Source organism: Odontesthes bonariensis, chromosome 5, assembly GCF_027942865.1.
Source record: "Odontesthes bonariensis isolate fOdoBon6 chromosome 5, fOdoBon6.hap1, whole genome shotgun sequence".
Lineage (NCBI taxonomy): Eukaryota > Metazoa > Chordata > Actinopteri > Atheriniformes > Atherinopsidae > Odontesthes > Odontesthes bonariensis.
The window spans coordinates 39,333,788-39,356,129 of NC_134510.1; the positions used below are offsets into that span (position 1 = coordinate 39,333,788).

The following is a 22,342-nucleotide window of genomic DNA, read 5'->3' on the forward strand; positions in this document are numbered from 1 at the left end:
TTAACTTGCTTTTATGGGGGTTAACTTGCTTTTATGGGGGTTTTATGTGCTTTTATGGGGTTTTAACTTGCTTTTATGGGGGGTTAACTTGCTTTTATGGGGGTTTTATGGGGTTTTATGGGGTTTTAACTTGCTTTTATGGGGGTTTAACTTGCTTTTATGGGGGTTTTAACTTGCTTTTATGGGGGTTTTAACTTGCTTTTATGGGGGTTTTAACTTGCTTTTATGGGGGTTTAACTTGCTTTTATGGGGGTTTTAACTTGCTTTTATGGGGGTTTAACTTGCTTTTATGGGGGTTTAACTTGCTTTTATGGGGGTTTAACTTGCTTTTATGGGGGTTTTAACTTGCTTTTATGGGGGTTTAACTTGCTTTTAGGGCGGTTTTATGTGCTTTTATGTGCTTTTATAGGGTTTTAACCTTCTTTTATGGGGTTTTAACTTGCTTTTATGGGGTTTTAACTTGCTTTTATGGGTTTTTTTGTGCTTTTATGGTGGTTTTAACTTGCTTTTATGGTGGTTTTAACTTGCTTTTATGGAGGTTTTATGTGCTTTGGGGTTTATTCCGTCACACGAAGCAGTTCTCAAAGAACACATGAAATTTCTTGCAGCTGCAGGATCATCGGGTGGAGCAGCTTGTGGCCCTACGTCAGCTGAGGGTGAGTTAACAGCTTTTAAATCTTTACTTTGTGCAGCAGAATTGGGGTCTGATCAAACTGTACGACCAAGCCATCGACATCTTAATGGTACATTTTAGTCGATCCAGATGTTTGCTTATCGGTTAATATCTCAGCTTTTAGACATTCAGTGATTCAGAAACTGACACCTTGCTTATCCAAGAAGAAGTTGAGCTTGTCACATGTTTCTTGCAGCTGGAGCATCTGGTTTCTGGACCTCAGATGATGGTAAGTTTAACAGGTTTGAACTCTTTCCATAAACCACCACACAAGAATTGGGGAAAGTCTCAGCACTTCAAGTCTGAGCCTGATTCTCATCAGCCTTCTGAAACCGGGTCTGTGCTGATAGATGGAACGTATGCACAGCAGAGGGTGTGAAGACAGTTTCAGTCTGAGAACTGCACACACAGCTTAAAAATGACTCGTTTTAACTTCCTAAACACACCAAAAACAGGACGAGTTCACGAGAGGAAGTGTGGAACACAGTGGAGCTAAAGAACACAGATGAGATGAGGTTTTACTGCTGGAGAGAGCTCAGAGACGCATCTATTTTGGCTCCGCCCCTTTCACACGAAGGTTTTGGATGGAGTTTAAGCAGGTTTATTAATGACCATATTTTAAGGAATTTTTAATTATTTTAAAAAATGTTTTATTTTGTTTCTACTGCTTCCCCAGAAAGGATGCTAAATGTTTTGTTTTTTTTATAATAAACTTGCTTATTCTTTTTGCTAAATTTTCTATTCATAAATGGAAATTTGCTAATAAAAGGCCATATTTTCCCCATTTTATTAAAGATATAGAACGATATTTTAAATCAATAACAGACTCTACTATTGAAAAGGCTCTAAGGACAATTTCTATATGTACATCTTTGCATGTTTTCATCTGACACCCCTGGTTGAAACCAGTTCATGGAAACATGCCTGATTCTCTAGAAAAACTGCGTTCAAGTATTTAAAACATTACAAGAATATTACTGGGCATGTATTGTTGTAATGTTTTAAATACTTGAACACAGTTTTTCTAGAGAATATAATTGTTTTGTATATGGGATTATTCTCCATCGACTCTTTTGGGCTTTCACATGCGCGAGCCTACAACCAGCCGGTGAGTTACATGCTGTTTATAAAGTTGTTTTGTAACGTCCCCATGCCAGTAATGTGAGAACCATGCATATGGTTTTGATGGTAAGGCTTGTGACTTTATTGTCGGATGGGTTATAAAGTGGTGTGACGTTTCTGCAGTGTGCAAGTTGTTGTTTTACGTGGAAGGGTTAGCGCTTGCCCCTTAGCCACCACGTATTAGCCTCGCTTGACATGCTGTGCGGACAGCGCGATCTCCACACAGGGAGCGCAGATACGCACCTCTCTGTGTCATACTATCATTATTTGACAACCTCTAGCAATGGAAACACGCTTCAAATGCCCCGGAGTTCCCCTTTAAAGACAGCAGAATTACCCCAAAGACTCAATTACAGGAAATCCAACACACACATTTTTGTTTCTAACAGTTACTGGTTGGATTGAATGTTTTGGCATCTCTGAAGAGTCATTCCTTTGCTTTTTCCTCAGATGAACACTTTGTGGACAAACACATGGAGGACTTGATCCAGAGAGTGAGCGCCACCGGACCCATTTTAGATGCTCTCTTGAGGAATAAAGTTATCCAACCGGAAACTTATGAAACAATAAGAGCCCTGCCCACCTCTCAGGGTCAGATACGGGAGCTCTTCTGTGGCCCTCTGAGAGCAGGCGAAGCCTGCAAAGACATCTTCCTCTCAGTCCTTCGGGAGAAAGAACCGCTTCTCATGGCCGACCTCAACAGAAGGAAGTGAACGTTGAGGTTCTATTCACTTTCATTACATTAGCAACACTGAAATGCTTTTAATAATTCGTCTTTTTTCTGAAAGAAAATCTTTCTAAAGTGTTGTTTTACAGCATTTTTGCTTTGTTGTGCCAGAAGACACAAACGATGAGACTATTATCACGTAATTCATCGATTATATTCAGTTTTTTTATGATAAATATCAAATAAGTAAGTCTGTTTTTAGTCCTACTGTTTTATACAAGCTGCGTAAAATGTAAATAAAAGGAAAAACTGTTTTTAGCAAATGATTTGGTAGTAATGCCACAGTAATGCATACGACACATAATTCTACATCACCTGGGGATTCTAATTCCTTACACTGGAAAAAAATCAAAGTCTTACCGAGTATATTTGTCTCATTTCTAGTCCAAATATCTCATTACACTTAATATAAGACACAACTGCCTAACTAGTACTATTTCAGCCAGATATAGGGACTTGTTTGAAGACAATACATCTGGAATATCTTGTTAAATGAAAAAGTCTTGAAAACGAATTGTTTTGAGCCACATATCACATGAAACAAGCTTTTTTTTTCATTTGAAGAGGTTTTTAAGCTAATTAAAGATCACTTTTAACTCAAAAGTCCTAAATATCACATTTTATTTCAAGAAATCTTGACAAGCCGATTTTCACTAGTTCCATTGGTAGATTTTTTTGCTTATTTCAAGCAAAAACGTCTTTTATTTGTTGTTTTTCTTACTTATTTTTGGAAGGGCATTTTTTCCAGTGTACAAAGACTCGTTAACAACTGGATGATCCAGAGTTTCCTTCAGTTAAACAGAGACCAACAGAGCTCATCGTCTTTGGAGCCAAAGAAGAAACGTTAAGAATCTGAGCTCCGCGTCGGTCTGTGATGTTAAAAACCACAAACCGGGCCAGAGATCTGGGTGTTATCATGGACTCAGACCTGAACTCCAACAGCCATATCAGGTCAAACATGGAGAAGCTGCTTTCAGTCTTTATGGAACAAATATCTGGACCAAACTTCCACATAACTGCAGGTCTGCGTCAGCTCTTCTTTAAAATCAAACCTTAAGACTTTCCTCTTCACCGCTGCATTTAATTAACTGATTCATCTGAACTGAAGGACTTTTGTTAACAGCTTTCCCTGCACTGTACCTCTCTCTCAGGAAATTGAGTCTGGAATGCTTTTATGTTCTGTGCAAAGCACTGAATCACTTGTTTGGTTTTTGTATTTCTTTCATATTTTATAGAAAAGTTTTTAAAAAAAAAACATGAACGTTTAAACATTTAAACGTGAGGCTGTGATTCAGGCTGTACAGCTTTCGGTCGTTAGGTGGCGGTGTTGCAAGCAGCCGTTAAGCACGAAGAAGAGGAAGCTGTTAATCCACAAACAGACGGCAGAGGGCGCTGACCAAGCACAGCGGCCGGTCGGAAGGTGGCGGTATTTAAGCACGAAGAAGAGGAAGTGATGAATTTTTATATGTTTCTATACGTTTCTTTGTACATTTATACTTTATATATATATTTTTTTCTTCCCCTGGCTAAACAGTTTTGTTATGTATTGTTAATAAAGTTTAAAAAATAAAATAAATACATTTAAAAAACGAAGAAGAGAAAGCTGTCGTTCCACGAACAGACGGCAAAAGGGTAAGTGATGGAGTATCAGTATATACTGGAGAAATGATTGCGGTACTTTTAGCAGTTCAATGGATAGAAGAGGTTAAACCATTAAAGTCAATTATATGTTCAGATTCAAGTTCTTCATTAGTTAGTATTCAAAATAGTAAGTCAGAAAGTAGACCAGATGTATTAATAGAAATAGAACAAACACTATATAGAATTAATATGATGGGGCTTATAGTTCATTTTATATGGGTACCAGCGCATTATGGAGTTGAGGGAAATGAAATGGCAGATAGAATGGCAAAACAGAGTGTAAAACGAGTAATGATTGATATTAATGTAAGACTGAGTGTAAAAGAGGTAAAGGGTATTATAAAACAAAAAATGGAAGAGAGATGGCAAAAGTTATGGGAGGAAGAAAGAAAAGGACGTTGGTTGTTTAAAATACAAAGGAAAATAGGGAAAATGAGAAGAACAGAAAGAAGTAGGAGAGAGGAGATCATTATAACAAGACTTAGAATTGGACATAATGGATTAAATAAAAACTTATATATGATAGGAAAACATCAATCAGGGAAATGTGAGTGTGGGGAAGATGAGACAATAGAACATGTTATGATATATTGTAGGAATTATCAGGTTCAGAGAAATAATTTAATTAGAAAGCTTAGTAGGATGAAAATGAAATTAGATATAGTAGATTTATTGCAAAAAGAATCAGGAAACAGATGTTATCAGGTAATTTTTTATTATTTAAAACGGTGTAGGTTATATAATAGAATATAGTATAGATAAAGTATATAAATGAGGGTATATGAGTAGGGAGTATGTAAAAGTATAGGCATAAGTAGATATATGGGTGTATAGATGAGTGGTGATGTATAGGTATATATATATATATATATATATATATATATATATATATGTGTGAATATATATATATATATATAAATAAATATATATTGAACGGGTATATATAAATATAGGGATATAGATAAATGTCATGTGATCCACACTCCATATCAGTAGGTGGCGGTAATGCTACTAAAAGTTGTTTGCCAACCGCCAATATAAAATCCGAAAGAGAGAGAGAGAGAGAGACGAACAGACGGCAGAGGGCGCTAACCCAGCTCAGCGGCCGGTATTTACAGGAAGAAGAAGCTGCTACATAACAACAAACCCGGCTCGCCGGTGACCTGGATTCCGGCTGCGGGATTTTTCTGGGTCAGAAAGCATTAAGGAGTGTTCCTGAATGTTCTGGAAACAGGTTTGTGCCGCAGCTTTAACTCAGACTGCTTGGTTAACGGCCTTTAAATGTGTGAAAGCTGGGCTCTCACCTCTGAAGTCTGGGCGTTACTCAACCTGCCGGCCGGAAGTGGATCAGACACCCTGAACAGTTATTGAACGCCTGTCACCAAGTTAACAAGAACAAACACCGTAAAACGGACTGATTCAGCTGGTTTGAGTTGGTTTCTACCTGCCTTTACATGCACTGCTATTAATTCAACTTAATGCTGAAGTTTAGCTGCTTTGTTTAACAAACCTGTAGTTTTATCAGCTTAATAATCCACCTGTAACTATAGTTAATGCCATATATTTTCCATGAATGCGTCCCTGCACCTACAAACTGTTTAGTTTGACCGCCTGAGTTTTACCTGGAGATTGCGCATCTTTTCTAATGCGCATTATTTTTAGCAGTGAAATAAATTCCATATATTGTGAAAAGTCAAGCGTAACGTACCAGCAGAAAGAAGGAAGTCATAGTGAGGAGAATGTTTCTTTTTCTTTGATGACAGGCAGCATGAAGCCAAGATGTTTTTTATTTTTCCCACTTTGTGGCGTCTCCTTCTCCCAGCACTTAGATTTATCCATTTAGATTTATTTATCCATCAACTCTCTTGATGGATAAATAGCTAGATAAATTATCTATTTTCAACATAACACTAAGTATTAGTCAGTTCATTACTTTAAAGGGACAGTTCGCCTCAAAAGAGGCGAACTATCCCTTTAAAAGCTCAGGGGTTTGCCCTTTCAAATGATTTTTAATATTTTCAGAAGCTGAAGTTTCCCAGAATCCCCTCAGCTTCACTTTATTTTCATCGCATCCTGAAATAAACTTCTGTTTTTCAGCTCGCGGCCCAGAGATGAGCTGCACCTTCCACCTCTTGGCGTCCCGCAGCGACCTCCACGCCGGACGTTTCCTGCTCGCCGTGTCCCGACAGTGGCTGGCGGTCCGGTCTCTGGGCTCCGGGCGGCACCTCAGCCGCGGCCTCCAGGAGAGCTACAGACTCCTGCAGCTGCCCGATGACGGCCACAGCAGCCCCGCGCAGGTGAAGGACGCCTACCTGCGCCTCGCCAAGCTGTACCACCCGGACTCCGGGGCGGCCACCGCCGACGCCACGCTGTTCGCCCGGGTTGAAGAGGCGTACCGCGCCGTGCTGGAACACCAGAGCAGAAGCAAGCGGCGTGACGCAGAGAGGGAGGACGAGGACGAGGAGAAGGCCAGAGCGTCCACCCTGCCGCACAGACAGTACCTCAGCTTCGATGGCGTGGGCTCGGGCACGCCCAGCCAGCGGGAGCGCCAGTACCGGCAGGTCCGCGTGGACCGGGCGGCCGAGCAGGTCCTGAGCTACAGGCAGAGGGAGCACGAGCGGGCGGCGGCGGCGGACGGGGCGCTGGTGCAGCGCGACGTGCGCCAGCGCAGCCGCAAGATAAAGATCACGCAGGCGGTGGAGCGGCTGGTGGAGGACCTGATCCAGGAGTCCATGGCCCGCGGAGACTTCCGGAACCTCAGCGGCGCCGGGAAACCGCTCAACAAGTTCCAGCACAATCCGTACGCCGACCCCATGACCCACAACCTGAACCGCATCCTCATCGACAACGGCTACCAGCCGCCCTGGGTGGTCACGCAGCGCGACATCAGAGACGGCGCCGCTGGGGTCCGGGAGCGGCTGCTGGAGGGCCGGGCCCGGCTCGGCGAGCAGATGGGCCCCGCGGAGCAGAACCAGTGGCGCCAGCTGTGCGCGTCGGCCCAGGAGGAGCTGGGGAAGCTCAACAAGATGGTGGACACCTACAACCTCATCGTGCCCATGCTGCACATGCAGATGGTCCACTTCAGTCTGACCCGGGAGGCTGAACGGGCCACCAGGGGGGCCGAGCGGCGCCGGGCGGATCATCGGAGAGCCCAGGAGGAGGAGCGCCAGAGGAGGAAGGAGGAGAAGAAGAGCGCCAACGCTGCCGCCATGAAGGCCAGACCGAGCAAGCAGGGACTCCTGTCCTGGATGCAGAGGTTCCTCCGGTACTGAAACCCAAACCAGGCGCCGGTTCTGCTGCTGGGACTGGCCGGGTTGTCCCGGTCTCCTGGGAGCACACGGAGCCCTCAGTACAGCAGCACCGGAGACGTTTGTGAGCCTTTAAAACGAGTTTCTGACACGTTCTCAGGCCTGAAACTGAAGATTTGTTTAAAAAACAAATCCAGTTGACTAATTTTATTCAGTGAGAATCATCATTACAGACAGATTGTTGGACAGATTGTTTGCATGTAATCAGGCTGTTGGGTGACAGAACAGCATTAAAAAGCTTTTTTTGTGAGACTACAGGAAACTTCTGGCTGCATTAAAAGTTAAACTAAGATTGTCTTCAGAGTCTTTGGCTGTGTTCCAAACTGCATACTTCTCCTACTACTCCTACTAACTTTCTGAGTTAGTATGCAAGTTTGAGTAAGCGAGAAGTTCCCGGATGCATACTAGATTCTCTGAAATGTTGGGTATGCATCATGAGGTTACTACTCATACTCAAACTACCCAAGATGCAACGCAACGTGACGTCGCCGATCATTTCCTGTCAAAACGGCAGTTTCAAGCTAGCTACAACGAGGGTAGGTTCACTTCCTGTTTTCAAAACAAAAGCACCAATTGTATGGTAATGGCTTTCCCTATGATAAAAGGCAACAGGTATTTTATTTTGTGAAAATAACAGGAAGTGCGTTGCTCACTGCGGCTAGCTTTAGTAGCGCTGAATTCGTGGGAACAAAATTGTAAATATATTTACAATATTTTGTCAGGTTTTCAACACGTTGGGGATCTAAACGACTACTTTCTCACCTGAAAATGTTTCAAATGTTGCTAAAGTTTACAGAGTTTAGAGCTTAAGAGAAATCAGCTTCAGGCCGGCTGATTTCGGCTTGGGCAGGAGCGAAATGCATTGTGGGTAAACGCTCTGCATACTATCTGATCGAGTAGTATGCAGTATGTAGTATGCAGTATGTAGTATGCAGTATGAAGTATGTAGTATGCAGTATGTAGTATGAAGTATGAAGTATGTAGTATGCAGTATGCAGTATGCAGTATGTAGTATGCGGTTTGGAACACAGGCTGAATGTCTTACATGTTGGCATCATTGTGTCTCAGTGTAACTCGGCTCCAGCTGCAGGGTTGCAGATGACTTCGGGCTCCTTGCCGCCGGCTCCAGAACCCGCAGCCTCCCTGTGCAGAGCCTCAGCGACGGCCCTGGACGGCACCGCCACCGCTCGCCAGTCGTGGGCGATGTACTGGTGGTACGGATCCTCGGGGCCCTCCAGCTTCTTGGAGCGGATGTAGCTGAGCATGATGCCGAAGGTGAAGAAGCTGAAGGCGCCCACCACCAGGAGGATGTACATGATTCCCTGAGACTGAGCGTGGGCCCTGGCTCCGGCCGCCTGCTGCACGGCCTGCTGGGTAGTGGAGTTCTGAGGGAGAGGCGACAGCACAAGGCCTGTGCTGTTGAGGCAGTGCTGCAGGAAGGAGAGCAGCAGCGACTGCAGCTCGGTGCTGTTGGCGGGGAACATGGCTGCCCTCTGCTGGGCGCTCAGCGAACTGCAACAGGGGAAAAGACAGAGGAAACTCATGAGTTTAAGAAGTCAATTCACAAAAAATTAGAGCTGGGCAACGATTAAAATGTTTAAGCTAATTAATCACATGATTTCCCTGATTAATCGCAAAATCCAAAAATGAATCCAAAAGTAGCGTATAGCTTTTAGCATTTAGTTTTATTTTAAATGTGCTGCCATATGAATGAAAGTGCCATAACATTTGTTGTGCAAACACACTTTTAACATCAGCATTTTTCTGTAGTTTTTATGTAGAAGCCTCGCTCCACTGTCTGTTTCCTTGAATGACTTGCTGCTATCAGTTGTGTGTTTTGCCTTTAAGTGATATTTTAGACTGGAACTACTACGCTGAGAAGACAATTCAACTTGGCAGTGTTTACAGATGACTTTGGTTCTGTCGACTCCGCCGTCTGGAAGAACTTTAAAATGAAAATGGCCGAGTAAAAGTTCCGTACCCTTCTCCATGTTTGGTGGATCCGCCGATTACTTTCTTTTCCTGTTCCACAGCAGACAGCAACAGACTTTTACAAAATAAAAGCCTGTGAGCAACAGACTTTTACAATAATAAAATAAATAATAAAACAGGGGTGATCCGTGGCGTAGTGGGCTGATGTACAGCCCCATGTACAGAGGCTATAGTCCTCGCTGCAGCCGGCCCCGGTTCGAGTCCCGTATCAGACTGCCCTGTGCTGCATGTTGTTCCCCCTCTCTCTGCCCTCTGCTTCCTGTTTATATGAACTTTCCTATCCATTAAAGCCACAAAAGCCCCCAAGATGTTTGTTTTTTAAATTAAAAAAACATTTAAAAAATAAAAAACTGAGTTAATGCACGATAAAATATTTATCGGCGTTAAATTATTAATGCGTTAACGCGATAATGACGAGTTAACTCGCCCAGCCCTATTTAAAAACACTAAATTATGTCACAGGTCCTCTCTGATGATCCAATTTAGAGGAACAAAAATACATCCAGATAAAAAAAAAAGGAGCAAAAAGTTTTTAAATTTACTGATAAACTGAGATCAAATGAGTCTCTTCCTGGTTCACAGGCAGTTCCAGTCCCAGAATGTTGAAAATAGGTTAAAAAAAAGTCGAGTTTACCTCCGTCTCTGTGATAATTGTGGAGTTTCCGTCTCTGAGTGGATATTTGAAAAGGTCTAATCGTAGCTTTAAGTCGAAGCCTTCATTTCATCATCATCTGTTTTAGTCCCGGCTGATTTGTAAATTATTCCCATAGTTTAAACCTACCTGTGGATGATCCGGAGTCGGCTGTCGCTCTCAGTGGCTGCAGACGTGAATCATCTCCAGCTTCTGCAGCAGCTCAGGTAAAGACACCCCCCCCTCCCTCAGCCATGGCCTGCTGCCCTTCGCTCTGACACGGGGAGGACATGCGGCAGGTTGGGCACGTCAACACGTTTAATGAAACCGGAGGTCGCAGGGCAAGGTCAAAGCTCAGTACTGAGGCCCGCTCCCCTGCTGGAGCGGTTCAGAGTCCGGATGTTGCCTTTACCTCTGCGTTCATCCGAGAGAGGCTGGTGCAAAGTGTGCAGAAACGTGTCAAAGTAGTGGATAACTGGTTGGGATGATCCAGAACGCTGCAGGTCGTGTGATCTCAGCTGCTGAAGGAAAGGCGTGTGGCGCCGTGGCACCGAGCAGCAGAACAAAGCTGCTTTCAGAGCGAAGCAGTTCGAACAGATTAAGTTACAGCAGCGTCACCTCCAAATGTCCTTTAACCCGCCGCTGTGTGTGTGTGTGTGCGAGGCCTGAAACCTACGACAGAAGGATGTTTCAGTGCTTGAAACCTACGACAGAAGGACGTTTCGGTGCCTGAAACCTACGACAGAAGGACGTTTCGGTGCCTGAAACCTACGACAGAAGGACGTTTCGGTGCCTGAAACCTACGACAGAAAGACAGAAGGACGTTTCGGTGCCTGAAACCTACGTCAGAAAGACGTTTCGGTGCCTGAAACCTACGACAGAAGGACGTTTCGGTGCCTGAAACCTACGACAGAAGGACGTTTCGGTGCCTGAAACCTCCGACAGAAGGACGTTTCGGTGCCTGAAACCTCCGACAGAAGGACGTTTCGGTGCCTGAAACCTCCGACAGAAGGAAGTTTCGGTGCCTGAAACCTACGACAGAAGGACGTTTCGGTGCCTGAAACCTACGACAGAAGGACATTTCAGTGCCTGAAACCTACGACAGAAAGACAGAAGGACGTTTCGGTGCCTGAAACCTACGACAGAAGGACGTTTCGGTGCCTGAAACCTATGACAGAAGGACGTTTCGGTGCCTGAAACCTACGACAGAAAGACGTTTCGGTGCCTGAAACCTACGACAGAAGGACGTTTCGGTGCCTGAAACCTACGACAGAAGGACGTTTCGGTGCCTGAAACCAACGACAGAAGGACGTTTCGGTGCCTGAAACCTACGACAGAAGGACGTTTCGGTGCCTGAAACCTACGACAGTAGGACGTTTCTGTGACTGAAACCTACGACAGAAGGACGTTTCGGTGCCTGAAACCAACGACAGAAGGACGTTTCGGTGCCTGAAACCAACGACAGAAGGACGTTTCGGTGCCTGAAACCTACGACAGAAGGACGTTTCGGTGCCTGAAACCTACGACAGAAGGACGTTTCGGTGCCTGAAACCTACGACAGAAGGACGTTTCGGTGCCTGAAACCTACGACAGAAGGACGTTTCAGTGCCTGAAACCTACGACAGTAGGACGTTTCTGTGACTGAAACCTACGACAGAAGGACGTTTCGGTGCCTGAAACCTACGACAGAAGGACGTTTTGGTGCCTGAAACCAACGACAGAAGGACGTTTCGGTGCCTGAAACCAACGACAGAAGGACGTTTCGGTGCCTGAAACCTACGACAGAAGGACGTTTCGGTGCCTGAAACCTACGACAGAAGGACGTTTCGGTGCCTGAAACCAACGACAGAAGGACGTTTCGGTGCCTGAAACCAATGACAGAAGGACGTTTCGGTGCCTGAAACCTACGACAGTAGGACGTTTCTGTGACTGAAACCTACGACAGAAGGACGTTTCGGTGACTGAAACCTACGACAGAAGGACGTTTCGGTGCCTGAAACCTACGACAGAAGGACGTTTCGGTGCCTGAAACCTACGACAGAAAGACGTTTCGGTGCCTGAAACCTACGACAGAAGGATGTTTCGGTGCCTGAAATTTACGACAGAAGGACGTTTCAGTGCCTGAAACCTACAACAGAAGGATGTTTCAGTGCCTGAAACCTACAACAGAAGGATGTTTCAGTGCCTGAAACCTACAACAGAAGGATGTTTGCTGATAGTTTGCACATCAGACTGAACTCAGTGACCTTCAGTGACAAAGTGGAAACTTATTCACAAAGCTGATAAAAGTTCGTCCAGTTTTTTAGACCATTCTCCAGGAAAAAGTCAGACCTCACCATCTCTTGGCCCTATTTTCTCTCCCTTCGTATCACTGCCTGCTGTGTAGACCGTGCAGACCGAAGTGCGGACCGAGCAGCAAACACCGTAACAGGCGCGGCTGTCGGCAGGCTGACTTTTTCCTGGAGAACGATTTTGTGATGCAAATGTATTACTCTTTTGAACGCATATTGTTTTGAGAAGCAAAACGCTTTATTTTTTAAACCCCAGCCAACTAGCCGGAACTACTTTCATCAACGCCAAAACGAGGCTGGAACTCTGCTCACAGGACGCAGCAGGGGGTAAGAAGATGTTCATAAATGATGTTGCTGATATGGGATGTCATACAGCTTCATGTCAAAAGAGGCGAACTGTCCCTTTAAAAGCTCAGAGGGTTGGAGCTGCAGTTTGTTTCATTCTGCGGTTCAATCGTTTCCTGTTTTTAAAGCAGATTAATCTGCATTTTCCCCAGAACGGTTTCATTCAGCATGCTGGGACAAATGTGTGAACTGTAATGTTTAATGCTTTGCCAACAACGAACAAAACCGATTTACCAAAAACATTTTCTTTATTAGAATTACAAACACTTTACATGCTCAGCTTCTGTTTGCCTGAAAGCAGCCACCGAGCACACGTCTGCTGATCCTGATGGAGCTGAACTGAGTGCTTTTATGTCTGATCTGTGTGTTCCTACAGGGATCCGATAAGAAAACTGGATGAAACATCGGCGTCTGCATGGCTCGTGTGCAGTTTAGACACTCAGATATGACATAACAGGAAAAAGATTCAATAAAACACACTAAAAAACGTAGTTTTTGATCTTCCATTGAGGGGGAAATGGTAGATAAGAACAGGACAAACTGAAAGCTGACCCAGCCGTATCTAAAAAAGAGATGAAAATCAAGCCCAGTCTTTGTGCTGTGGTCAGCAGAGTCCTGGCGGAGCAGGGAAGCAGGTTATTTTTTACCTGGTAGATGCAAAATGAGAAGTCAGAGCACAAAAATGGCAAATAGCAAACATTCATGCACTGAAAAAACTGACTTTTTGTCACAATCTCTACCTTGTATCTTTAAGATTCAGTAAGAACTAGAGCTTCTTAATTAAAATTATACATTTTATTAACGTAATACATGAATTATGGGGGAAGAGTAAGTTTTACTTAGGTTTCCTCATACAATTTAAATGTTTAATAGTTGTAGGCTATGTACATAAACCTAGAACTACTACATAAACTTTACTCTGAAAGTGTATCGTTAAAATCTACTAAGTTACTTCATAACAGCAAATACTACAGATATATAAAATTTACTTAAAATTTTCAGTAAAATGATGTTCCTGCCTATGAAAAACAAGTAGACTTTACTTAATTTGTTTAAATAAATATAACTTAAAACTTAGATGTAATTGAGTAAATGTTACTTAATATCTTCAAAACTGTTTTATGGGAAGTAAAATTTACTTGATATTCCAGCATTAAATATTACTTAAATCATTTGAGTGCAAATACTTACAAAGGGTTTTTTAAGTAAATCTTATGAGTTGTTTTTTTCAGTGCAACACTGAAAAAAGTGACTTTTTGGTGAAACTCTAATGACAATTAGAGTAACTATCATCATTTCTACCTTGTATTTTTAAGATTCAGTAAGAACTAGAGCTTCTTTAGTAAAATTAAACATTTTATTAACGTAATAACATGAATTATGGGGGAAGAGTAAGTTTTACTTAGGTTTCCTCATACAATTTAAATGTTTAATAGTTTTATGGTAAGTAAAATTTACTTGATATTGCAGAATTAAATATAACTTAAATAATACTTTAAGGGTTTTTTAAGTAAATCTTATGAGTTGTTTTTTTTCAGTGTGGGAAGCTCATCTCCTCACCTAAAGACGAGTGCGTAACAGCGGATGTTACTCCAGCTGCACCCCATCACAGCCGTCTTTTGACTCCAGCAGCCTGGAAACACAAGGAGACAAAGAGAGTCGCGTCAACGGGAGAAACAGAACCGACACTCGTTTGAAATGTTCAAACAAAAAGACAAAAAGACAAAAAGACAAAAAGACGCACGCCTGCTGGGCCCTGAGGGCTTTCCGCGCCTCTCGGGCCTCGTGCTCGTTCCAGGTCTTCTTGTAGCAGTAGATCAGAACCACGATCAGCCACAGCTGCAGAACCACGATCAGCACGTACATCATTATCTCTGCGATCACGGCGGTCAGCTCCCGATTGGCTGCAAAACAGGAAGCATCAGAGGCGACGTTACCGTGGAGCTCACTGTGAAGATTCACCGGAAACATCAGCGGATTCAAAACGGTTTATTCTGTTTGTCCGGGCCCGAGAAAAAAAAAGATTTTCTTTCATGACAATTTTACAAAGTAATAAGATCCGAAGTCAGCCGCCCGCATCTGGGGAAGGTTTTGTTGTCACTAGCTGCATTCCCACTGTAGGAACCTTTGGCAGTTCCTAGAACCTTTTCAGGAACGGGGCTGTTTTTTCCCTTATTCGGACATACAGGAACTCGGGACCACGGCCCTCGGGAACTAGGGACCATTTCAGCTCCTTCTCCTCAGCTGGGTCTGTTCTGGGTTCCATAGGAACACATCTGACGGAGGTGTTTGGTGGTTGGTAGCTCCGCCCCTTGGTGGTATGTAGCTCCGCCCCTTAGTGGTCGGTAGCTCCGCCCCTCGTCATGTTGTCAGGCTGAACTGTTTCCTCATACGACACGGACACAACCTTGGCGTGTTTAATAAGTTAAACCTCCACGTGGTCTCCTTTGTCTGCGGCGCTCTCCTTCCTTCATGAAACCAAGAAGTATGGCCTGCGCTCCATCCTGCGTCTCCTGACTCTCTCTGTGAGCTCTTCCAGCCTCCATGTTAGACGCCCGATGTGATCGTCCATGATTAATATCACCATCATGCAGACCATGAACACGGTGGCCTCCGGTGGCCTCCCATGTCCGTGTCGTATGAGGAAACATTTCAGCCTGATAACAATGACAAGGGGCGGAGCTACCAACCACCAAACACCTCCATCAGATGTGTTGCTATGGAACCCAGAACAGACCCAGCTGAGGAGAAGGAGCTGTAATGGTTCCAGTTCCTGAGGGCCGTGGTCCCTAGTTCCTGTATGTGCGAATGAGGGAAAAAACGGCCCCGTTCCTGAAAAGGTTCTATGAACTGCAGAAGCTTCCTACAGTTGGAATGCGGCTCATGTTAGCTTCTTGGTGCTGTTTTTTTCTTCTCTCCTTACTTTTGGCGGGTTTTGTTTTGTTTTGTTTTGCTTTGTTTTGTTTTGTTTTGTTTTGTTTTGCTTTGTTGTTAAATGTGGCGCTAAAGTAACACGTCGCTGTCGCAGACGGCTGCGTCCCATCAGTCCCTATCAGGTCCGACTCATGTGGGAATGCAGACTGAAACAGTTCCTCTGGGGAAGGGCGGCTATCCGAACGGCTCTGTCCGAATGCGGCTACTGTTTGATAAAAGCAAAGACGACGAACCTCAGAGGAACCTTTCAGCTGTTTAATCTGACATGTTGTCAAAGGCTTCGGTCCGAACTGTAACCGCTGTGTTCCCCCGGTGATGAACCCTGCAGACTTTATCAACAGGATGTGATTATCTTTACCCTGTCTGTCTGATCGTAACGTTTCTGTTTCAAAGAGATTTACAATCTGTTCAATCAGGCCTCGTTTCGGTACTTCAGGCCCAGCGACAGCCTCTGTGTCTGTGTCCAATCTGTCTGCACCACAACCAACACTCACTTTATGGGTTCATGCATCAGCATGAGCATCAGCTGATGAGATAGCAAGCAGGATTCAGACTTCCTCCTGATCCAAATCTATCTGGTTTTAAGAGAAACTGGCCCTGAAGTAGCTTCCCACGTGCTAACCCTGACAGCCTGCTCTCTGACATGGGTTCATCTCACTGGGTGTTCTTTCATGGCAGGGACAAACATTCACATGGTGCCCCAATTCTTGGTACTGGCACCTCTTCATTTAGCATTAATGGCCCCATGTTGGGCCCATCTGCTAACGTGGCTTCTTGTATCACCGCGACATTCCTGCCAGATGTCCCCTTGGTTTCAGCACAAATCTCAGCTCGTCTTTCTGATAATTACATGGATGAAAGAACGCTGCCTTTATTCAAAGCTAAGTCTGAGCTATTGGTCTCCAATCAGCACAACATAAATGCAAAAGTCCCCTCTAAAAGAAATCTCCCCTACAAAGTTTACAGGGAGCCCGGATGTCGTGATTAACGACCAGCTGTGACCGGTTTCAGGTCGTATCTGACCCTGTATGCCACCACACCTGGTAATTACCATGGTTACCTCGATTATTCAGTCCAATTCAGTTCATTTCAGTTTGATTTATAAAGCACCAAATCCCAACAAATATCATCTCAGGGCACTTCAAAAGTAAAGCAGAATAACAATGTTCCAATTAAAGCCAAATAGAATCCAGTGAATTAAATTCTGCATTAGTCTAATTCAGATAATGCCAGTTCAAAAGTTAAAGAAGTCAACAGATTGCATCAAAGCTTCTCTTTGATCCAGTCCACCGTCCTGAGGATGCACAAGGTGACAGTGGGAAGAAACAACTTGCTGTGAACAGACCCCTGTCACAGCAGATGACCGGTACAGATGTTCGAGAACATGTCGGCACATATGGTGACACGTCGACTCGGTTCTCACTGGCACTCAGTGGGTCCACATGATGAGATTAATTGGATTACAGCTATAGTTGGGTTATGCTCCTTATCTGAACAAGGGTAATTCTCCTTGGATATCTGGCGGTGAATGAATGGGATCAGAGGCACAAAGCGTGTCATACCCCGGTATGATAGGTGGCGCTGTACCCATTCCAGCTGTTGCTAATAGAGCCACTTCCTGTTGACCTCTTCACCACCACCAACAACAACAAACTCAGGCATTGGAGAAAGATGGAGAACGCAGAGCCAGATGAAGCTACGTCCCTCTACATTTGCTCTGTGATGAGCTGCTTGTTGCACAAACTCGATGCCCAACGGAGCGTTCTCCATCGCGTTGTTTCTTTCTTTCTGACGGAGACAACAACAGGAATATCGTCTCCTTTGACTTCCGGGTCACGACCCCGGGAAAACATCTGGAGCATGCGCAGAACGCAAAGGCTGTGTTCGAAACCGCATACTTCTCCTACTAACTTTTTGAGTTAGTAAGCGAGTTTGAGTAAGCGAGAAGTTCCCGGATGCATACTAGATTCTCCTAAATGTTGGGTATGCATCATGAGGTTACTACTCATACTCAAACTACCCAAGATGCAACGTAATGTGACGTCGCCAATCGTCATTTCCTGTCAAAACGGCAGTTTCAAGCTAGCTACAACGAGGGTAGGTTCACTTCCTGTTTTCAAAACAAAAGCACCAATTGTATCGTAATGGCTTTCCCTATGATAAAAGGCAGTTTCCACGGTGGCCTCACCTGTGTTTGCCCATATGGGTTTCAAGTTGCTGTGTGGCTTTGGTTGGACTTCGCATTTAGCCAATTTGAATGTGAACATTCTTTTACTTTGTGTGATGTGTTTATCTGTATTGCCTTTGGAATAATTTATAATTTTTTTTTAAGTATTTTTTTGGGCTTTTTATGCCTTTAATGATAGGACAGTGTGAGAGAGACAGGAAGCAGAGAGATGGGGAAGACATGCAGCAAAGGGCCGCTCGGAGCGGGACTCGAACCGGGGCCCGCTGCAGCGAGGACTGCAGCCTCGGTATATGGGGCGGCTGCTTAACCCACTACGCCACCGACCGCCTAGCCTTTGGAATAATTTAAGGCTTAGGGTAACCCTAACCCCTAACCCTTCAAGTTGCACTTTGAAACCCAAATGGGCAAACACAGGTGAGGCCACCGTGGAAACTGCGGACAAACCCACTTGGGACCCTTATCTGTAGCCCAAATTTAAACCGTATGGGCCCCACATGGACATGCTGGCTGGGACTTGTTTTACAGAGGCTTTAACAGAGTGTTTGTCGTGTCCGTTGCTGTATTCGTAAAGGATCAGCGGTGGACCCCCTCCTCACCTACAGCCACCACAGTGAGCTCCACATCCTTCTCCACAACGACATGCTCATCAGCCAGCGGCAGGAAGAGGGTGCGGCGGAAGGTGCAGCGGTACGTCCCCGTGTCATTGAAGGTGACGTTCTGAAGGTAAACGGCGCCGGTCTGAACATCGCCATCGGGCGTCCCGTCCCACCGCAGGCGGTCATTGAAATCTTCGTGGAGGATGATGGCATTGGGGTGGTCGTAGTGGAATATCTGAGAGAAAGGAAGCGCCAGACAACCAGGAGCATCACTCTGTTTCCTACGATGCAGAACAAAACTGAAGACATCCAAACTGTGAGATGTCACACTCGACACTTTATACTTTACACATGCCTACCTCCACTGCTGTTTGCACTGCAACTTGCAATATTGCCCAATATTGTATTTTTATTTTACCTTATGTTCTAGGTTAGTATAGGTCCTAGATTAGCATAGGCTATCATGTGTATTATATGTTTAGTATAGCTCTTGTAATTAGCAAAACATTGCCTATTTATTGTTACTGTTTTTGTTAGTGTACTTATGTCATGTCATGTTACGGCATGTTATGTCCTGTTATGGGAGCTGCTGTACGGTGTCCTGTCCTAAGAATTTCAGTGCCCAGTCCGACTCTGTTGTTCTGTGCATCTGACAATAAAAGACTTGACTTGTGAATTTAGAGCCACAGCAGGACGGTGGGACCACACGGACCTCCAGGTTCTGGGATGATCATTGATCAAGCAGCTAGCTTAGCAGCTAGAAAGAAGCAGTCTGTTGACTCACATGCCTGAACTCTTCCTCTGCCGGCGGCTTGAAGTACCAGTCCACCGCGGCTCGGGCAGGAACCTCCTCTCTCGTCTTACAGGAGATGCAGCCCAGCAGGAATCCCTCTCCTGCCACGGCTTCGGTCAATGAGTCCACCTCCGCACAGCCGCCGTGGCACTCAGACACTGCAGTGGGAGGGAAACAGGACAGAACAACTGCTCAGGGACAACTGGCCAAGCAGCAGGTTGGGGGTAAGGATGCTCTGAATCATTGCCACTGAGGTACAGCCACCTTAAAAGATTAACTAACCATTAGAGATGGGACCAAGTCACACATGTGCAAGTCTCAAGTAAGTCTCAAGTCTTAGCTTTCAAGTCCCATGTCATTTTTTCTTGGGTAAGTCAAGTCAAGTCACCTTATTATTGCAATTTTACCTGCAGAATCTGATCTTAATAAAGTGAAAACACAAAGATATAAGTAACTGTCAGTAAACATCATTGGCCAATAGGCTAACAGGATAATATTAGCTAATTTGACGAGCACTTACTGGTCAGAATGGATCTTTAAATGACGAACAAAGTTGGAAGTTGTGGTCTGGCTGTCTGAGATGTTGATGCAGCATGTCTTGCACTGTGCTGTTCGTCTTTTGCCGTCAAAATGGTGATTATGAAAGCCGAAGACAACGACTCTCGGTCCCGCTGACATGTTGATGCATATCTGATATGAGTTTATTCTCTCCAATAAACACTAAGGTAAGCAGAGAGGACATGGCTGATTGACAGGGTAGGGATCCAATCATGGCGCCATTCTCAGCCTGCGCTCCTACCGGGTAATCCATGTTATTTTTTAAATTAATTTATTAATTTTATATTCAAACTGAAAACATGAACTGAATAATACTCAAGTCGTTCAAGTCATCATGTCTCAAGTCAAGTCAAGTGCTGAGTCTTTAACTTCAAAGTCCGAGTCGAGTCTCAAGTCTTTTATTTTTTGTCAAGTCACAAGTCATCAAAACAGCGACTCGAGTCGACTCGAGTCCAAGTCACAGTGACTCGAGTCCCCATCTCTGCTAACCATAGCCGTGCCCTGCTGGCTGGGTTCACGGCGGCCAAAAAGCTGGTTGCCACAAGGTGGAAGATTTAGTTTAAGTTGTTGATTATTTCCGTGGATTTCATTATTGTTTTCTGTTTATTTGTTCTTGGTGATTACCTTATTTACTACTTGCTAATGTACTTGCGTTTCATTTTATGACATGTTCTCATTTTCTTTTCTTTTTTTGTGTAAAAATTTCTTTAATAAAGAAAAATTTGATCACAAAAAAAAAAGATTAACTAACCCTACTTTCACAGTCCAATTTTCTATCAATCGTAACCAAGACCGATGAAACTGAACTCATCCACATGAGGAGAACACCCAACAGGATCAAGTCATCCATGGCCTCAAAATGATGTGTCTCTGTGACAGGCTGCTGGGAACAAAGTGCCTAAAGATCCAGTTTAAAACGGCTTCTTTGCTAAGTTGTCTGTTCTGTGTGGACACAACACTGGTTCATCCCTTGAGTTAGGAGCCTTTTTTCCTGCCTGAATGGTTCACAGGTCAGAGTTAAGTGGCTAAATGAGGAAATAATGGACTGAAAATGAGGAAAAAAGCAGAAAATGTCCAAAGAAAAACGTTGAAAGACCTTCAGAAAGTGTTGAAACTGTTGCTGAAGATCACTTAAGCTGCTTGGATGCAAAATATAAAGCAATAAGAGGTGTCTCATGACCAAAATGCTTCAAAAACCACATAAAATACTTAATATGGCTGTCAAAGTCATACAAATGTGGTTGGAATTAATTGTCATACAAGAAATTATAATAAAATGTCTGTTTCTGTTCATTTTAGGCCACTATTTGAGTAAATGAATGTAAAAAATATATAATAATTTTTTATTGCTCGTCTGACTCCAAATCTCATCTGTTACTGAATTTTATTCCTGTTTGGTGATATAAAGTCCTGTTTTTAAAGTCCTGTGACAGGCTGCTGGGAACAAAGTGCCTAAAGATCCAGTTTAAAATGGCTTCTTTGCTAAGTTGTCTGTTCTGTGTGGACACAACCCTGGTTCATCCCTTGAGTTAGGAGCCTTTTTCCTGCCTGAATGGTTCACAGGTCAGAGTTCAGTGGCTTAACAAAGAAAAAACAACACGTTCCTCTCCTGGAGCAAACATGCAACTTCAGCCACACAGTGAACTTTGTGGAATGACGGTCAGACTTACCGAGAAGGCTGAAAACGGCAAAGAAAGAAAAGTGAAGCATTTTTTTCTGCAGGAGCAGTATTTGTCGAGCAGAAGAAGAAAGTTCTGAACGATCCCAGACGCAGAGAAGTTACCGCTGACTGAAGGAGCTCGGCTGTTACAACACCTGTTGATTTCTGAGTTCCATCCTCGTGATGAAGCAGCCCGTTGTGTAATCCGCACGGTTAGTTCAGAGAGTTGGGCTTTTCCAAAAGAAAAACGACTCCCAGGTTCTTAGTTTCTCAGCAGAAAGTTTTACTGTAAGTGTCACCGCAGCCCCGTCCGACTTTAAGCCGGCTAAATTTAGAGCATGTGAATCCGGCAGAAGGACGCTGCGAGTGTTGAGAGCCGGCAGGAAACCTGAGATGATGAGATGTGATCCATAACAACAACGTGACCGTCCAGACCGAGAGCGCGGCCACAAGCTCTCTGATTTATGAACAGAGTAAAGCTGTGTGGAAAAGGAAAGTGGGGTCACTTTGAGAGGTGCAAAGAAGCATCTGCTTCCTTCATATTATCTTAAATTAAACGTGTTTCTCCTGCTTTGACGCAGCAGGGCTGCCATGCAAAATCCCCCCCGAAGTCTTTTGTTAAACAAATGTGTGGCGCACAAAGACATTAAAGGCAGGACTCCTCCGGTGTGTGTTTTACTGCAGGAGGATGAGGCTTTTTTCCTGTCTGAATTACAGATTATGGCTGTGTTCGAAACCGCCTACGACATACTGCATACTGCATACTCATTGATCAGACAGTATGCAGAGCGTTTACCCACAATGCATTTCGCTCCTGCCCGAGCCGAAATCAGCCGGCCTGAAGCTGATTTCTCTTAAGCTCTAAACTCTGTAAACTTTAGCA

General features: G+C 44.2%; 3 protein-coding genes across 5 annotated transcripts in view; 2 read left to right on the forward strand and 1 right to left on the reverse strand.

Annotated features, from left to right (window-relative positions):
* The window catches only part of LOC142380469 (uncharacterized), a 35,734-nt gene extending 32,693 nt beyond the window's left edge, over positions 1-3,041 (forward strand). The window contains exons 19-21 of one of the 2 annotated variants that reach the window (XM_075466351.1): positions 609-656; positions 870-902; positions 2,246-3,040. In XM_075466351.1, the coding sequence (XP_075322466.1) occupies positions 609-656; positions 870-902; positions 2,246-2,508 (344 nt within the window). In that variant the 3' untranslated portion in view covers positions 2,509-3,040. Of the gene's footprint in view, positions 1-608; positions 657-869; positions 903-2,245 lie in introns of both variants that reach the window. The other variant, XM_075466352.1, reaches the window with a different exon arrangement.
* Positions 3,042-5,291: 2,250 nt separating this feature from the next.
* On the forward strand, positions 5,292-7,816 carry dnajc28 (DnaJ (Hsp40) homolog, subfamily C, member 28). Its single transcript, XM_075466853.1, has 2 exons — positions 5,292-5,397; positions 6,261-7,816. The coding sequence occupies exon 2, from the start codon at positions 6,275-6,277 to the stop codon at positions 7,433-7,435; it is 1,161 nt and encodes a 386-aa protein (XP_075322968.1). The 5' UTR covers positions 5,292-5,397; positions 6,261-6,274; the 3' UTR covers positions 7,436-7,816.
* A 5,151-nt stretch (positions 7,817-12,967) lies between these two features.
* Positions 12,968-21,833, reverse strand: LOC142380911 (sodium channel regulatory subunit beta-1). Of its 2 annotated transcripts, XM_075466854.1 has the most exons (6): positions 21,470-21,832; positions 19,233-19,399; positions 18,449-18,683; positions 14,475-14,634; positions 14,291-14,363; positions 12,968-13,377 (listed from the first exon to the last, which is right to left on the reverse strand). In XM_075466854.1, exons 1-5 carry the CDS (start codon positions 21,507-21,509, stop codon positions 14,318-14,320), a joined length of 648 nt encoding a protein of 215 aa, XP_075322969.1. In that variant the 5' UTR covers positions 21,510-21,832; the 3' UTR covers positions 12,968-13,377; positions 14,291-14,317. The 2 variants fall into 2 exon arrangements, with proteins under 2 accessions (XP_075322969.1, XP_075322970.1); XM_075466855.1 differs by lacking the exon at positions 12,968-13,377 and having other exon boundaries at positions 14,289-14,363; positions 21,470-21,833.
* Between the last annotated feature and the right edge of the window lie 509 nt (positions 21,834-22,342).

Excerpts from the sequence above, each read along its gene's own strand:
- dnajc28 (XM_075466853.1), top strand. The coding sequence starts at position 6,275 with ATGAGCTGCACCTTCCACCTCTTGGCGTCCCGCAGCGACCTCCACGCC.
- LOC142380911 (XM_075466854.1), bottom strand. The coding sequence starts at position 21,509 with ATGCTTCACTTTTCTTTCTTTGCCGTTTTCAGCCTTCTCG. Across the intron at positions 18,684-19,232 it reads CAGAGGAAGAGTTCAGGCAT|ATATTCCACTACGACCACCC; the intron begins GTGAGTCAACAG and ends CCTTTCTCTCAG. Across the intron at positions 14,364-14,474 it reads GCCCTCAGGGCCCAGCAGGC|GCTGCTGGAGTCAAAAGACG; the intron begins GTGCGTCTTTTT and ends TTGTGTTTCCAG.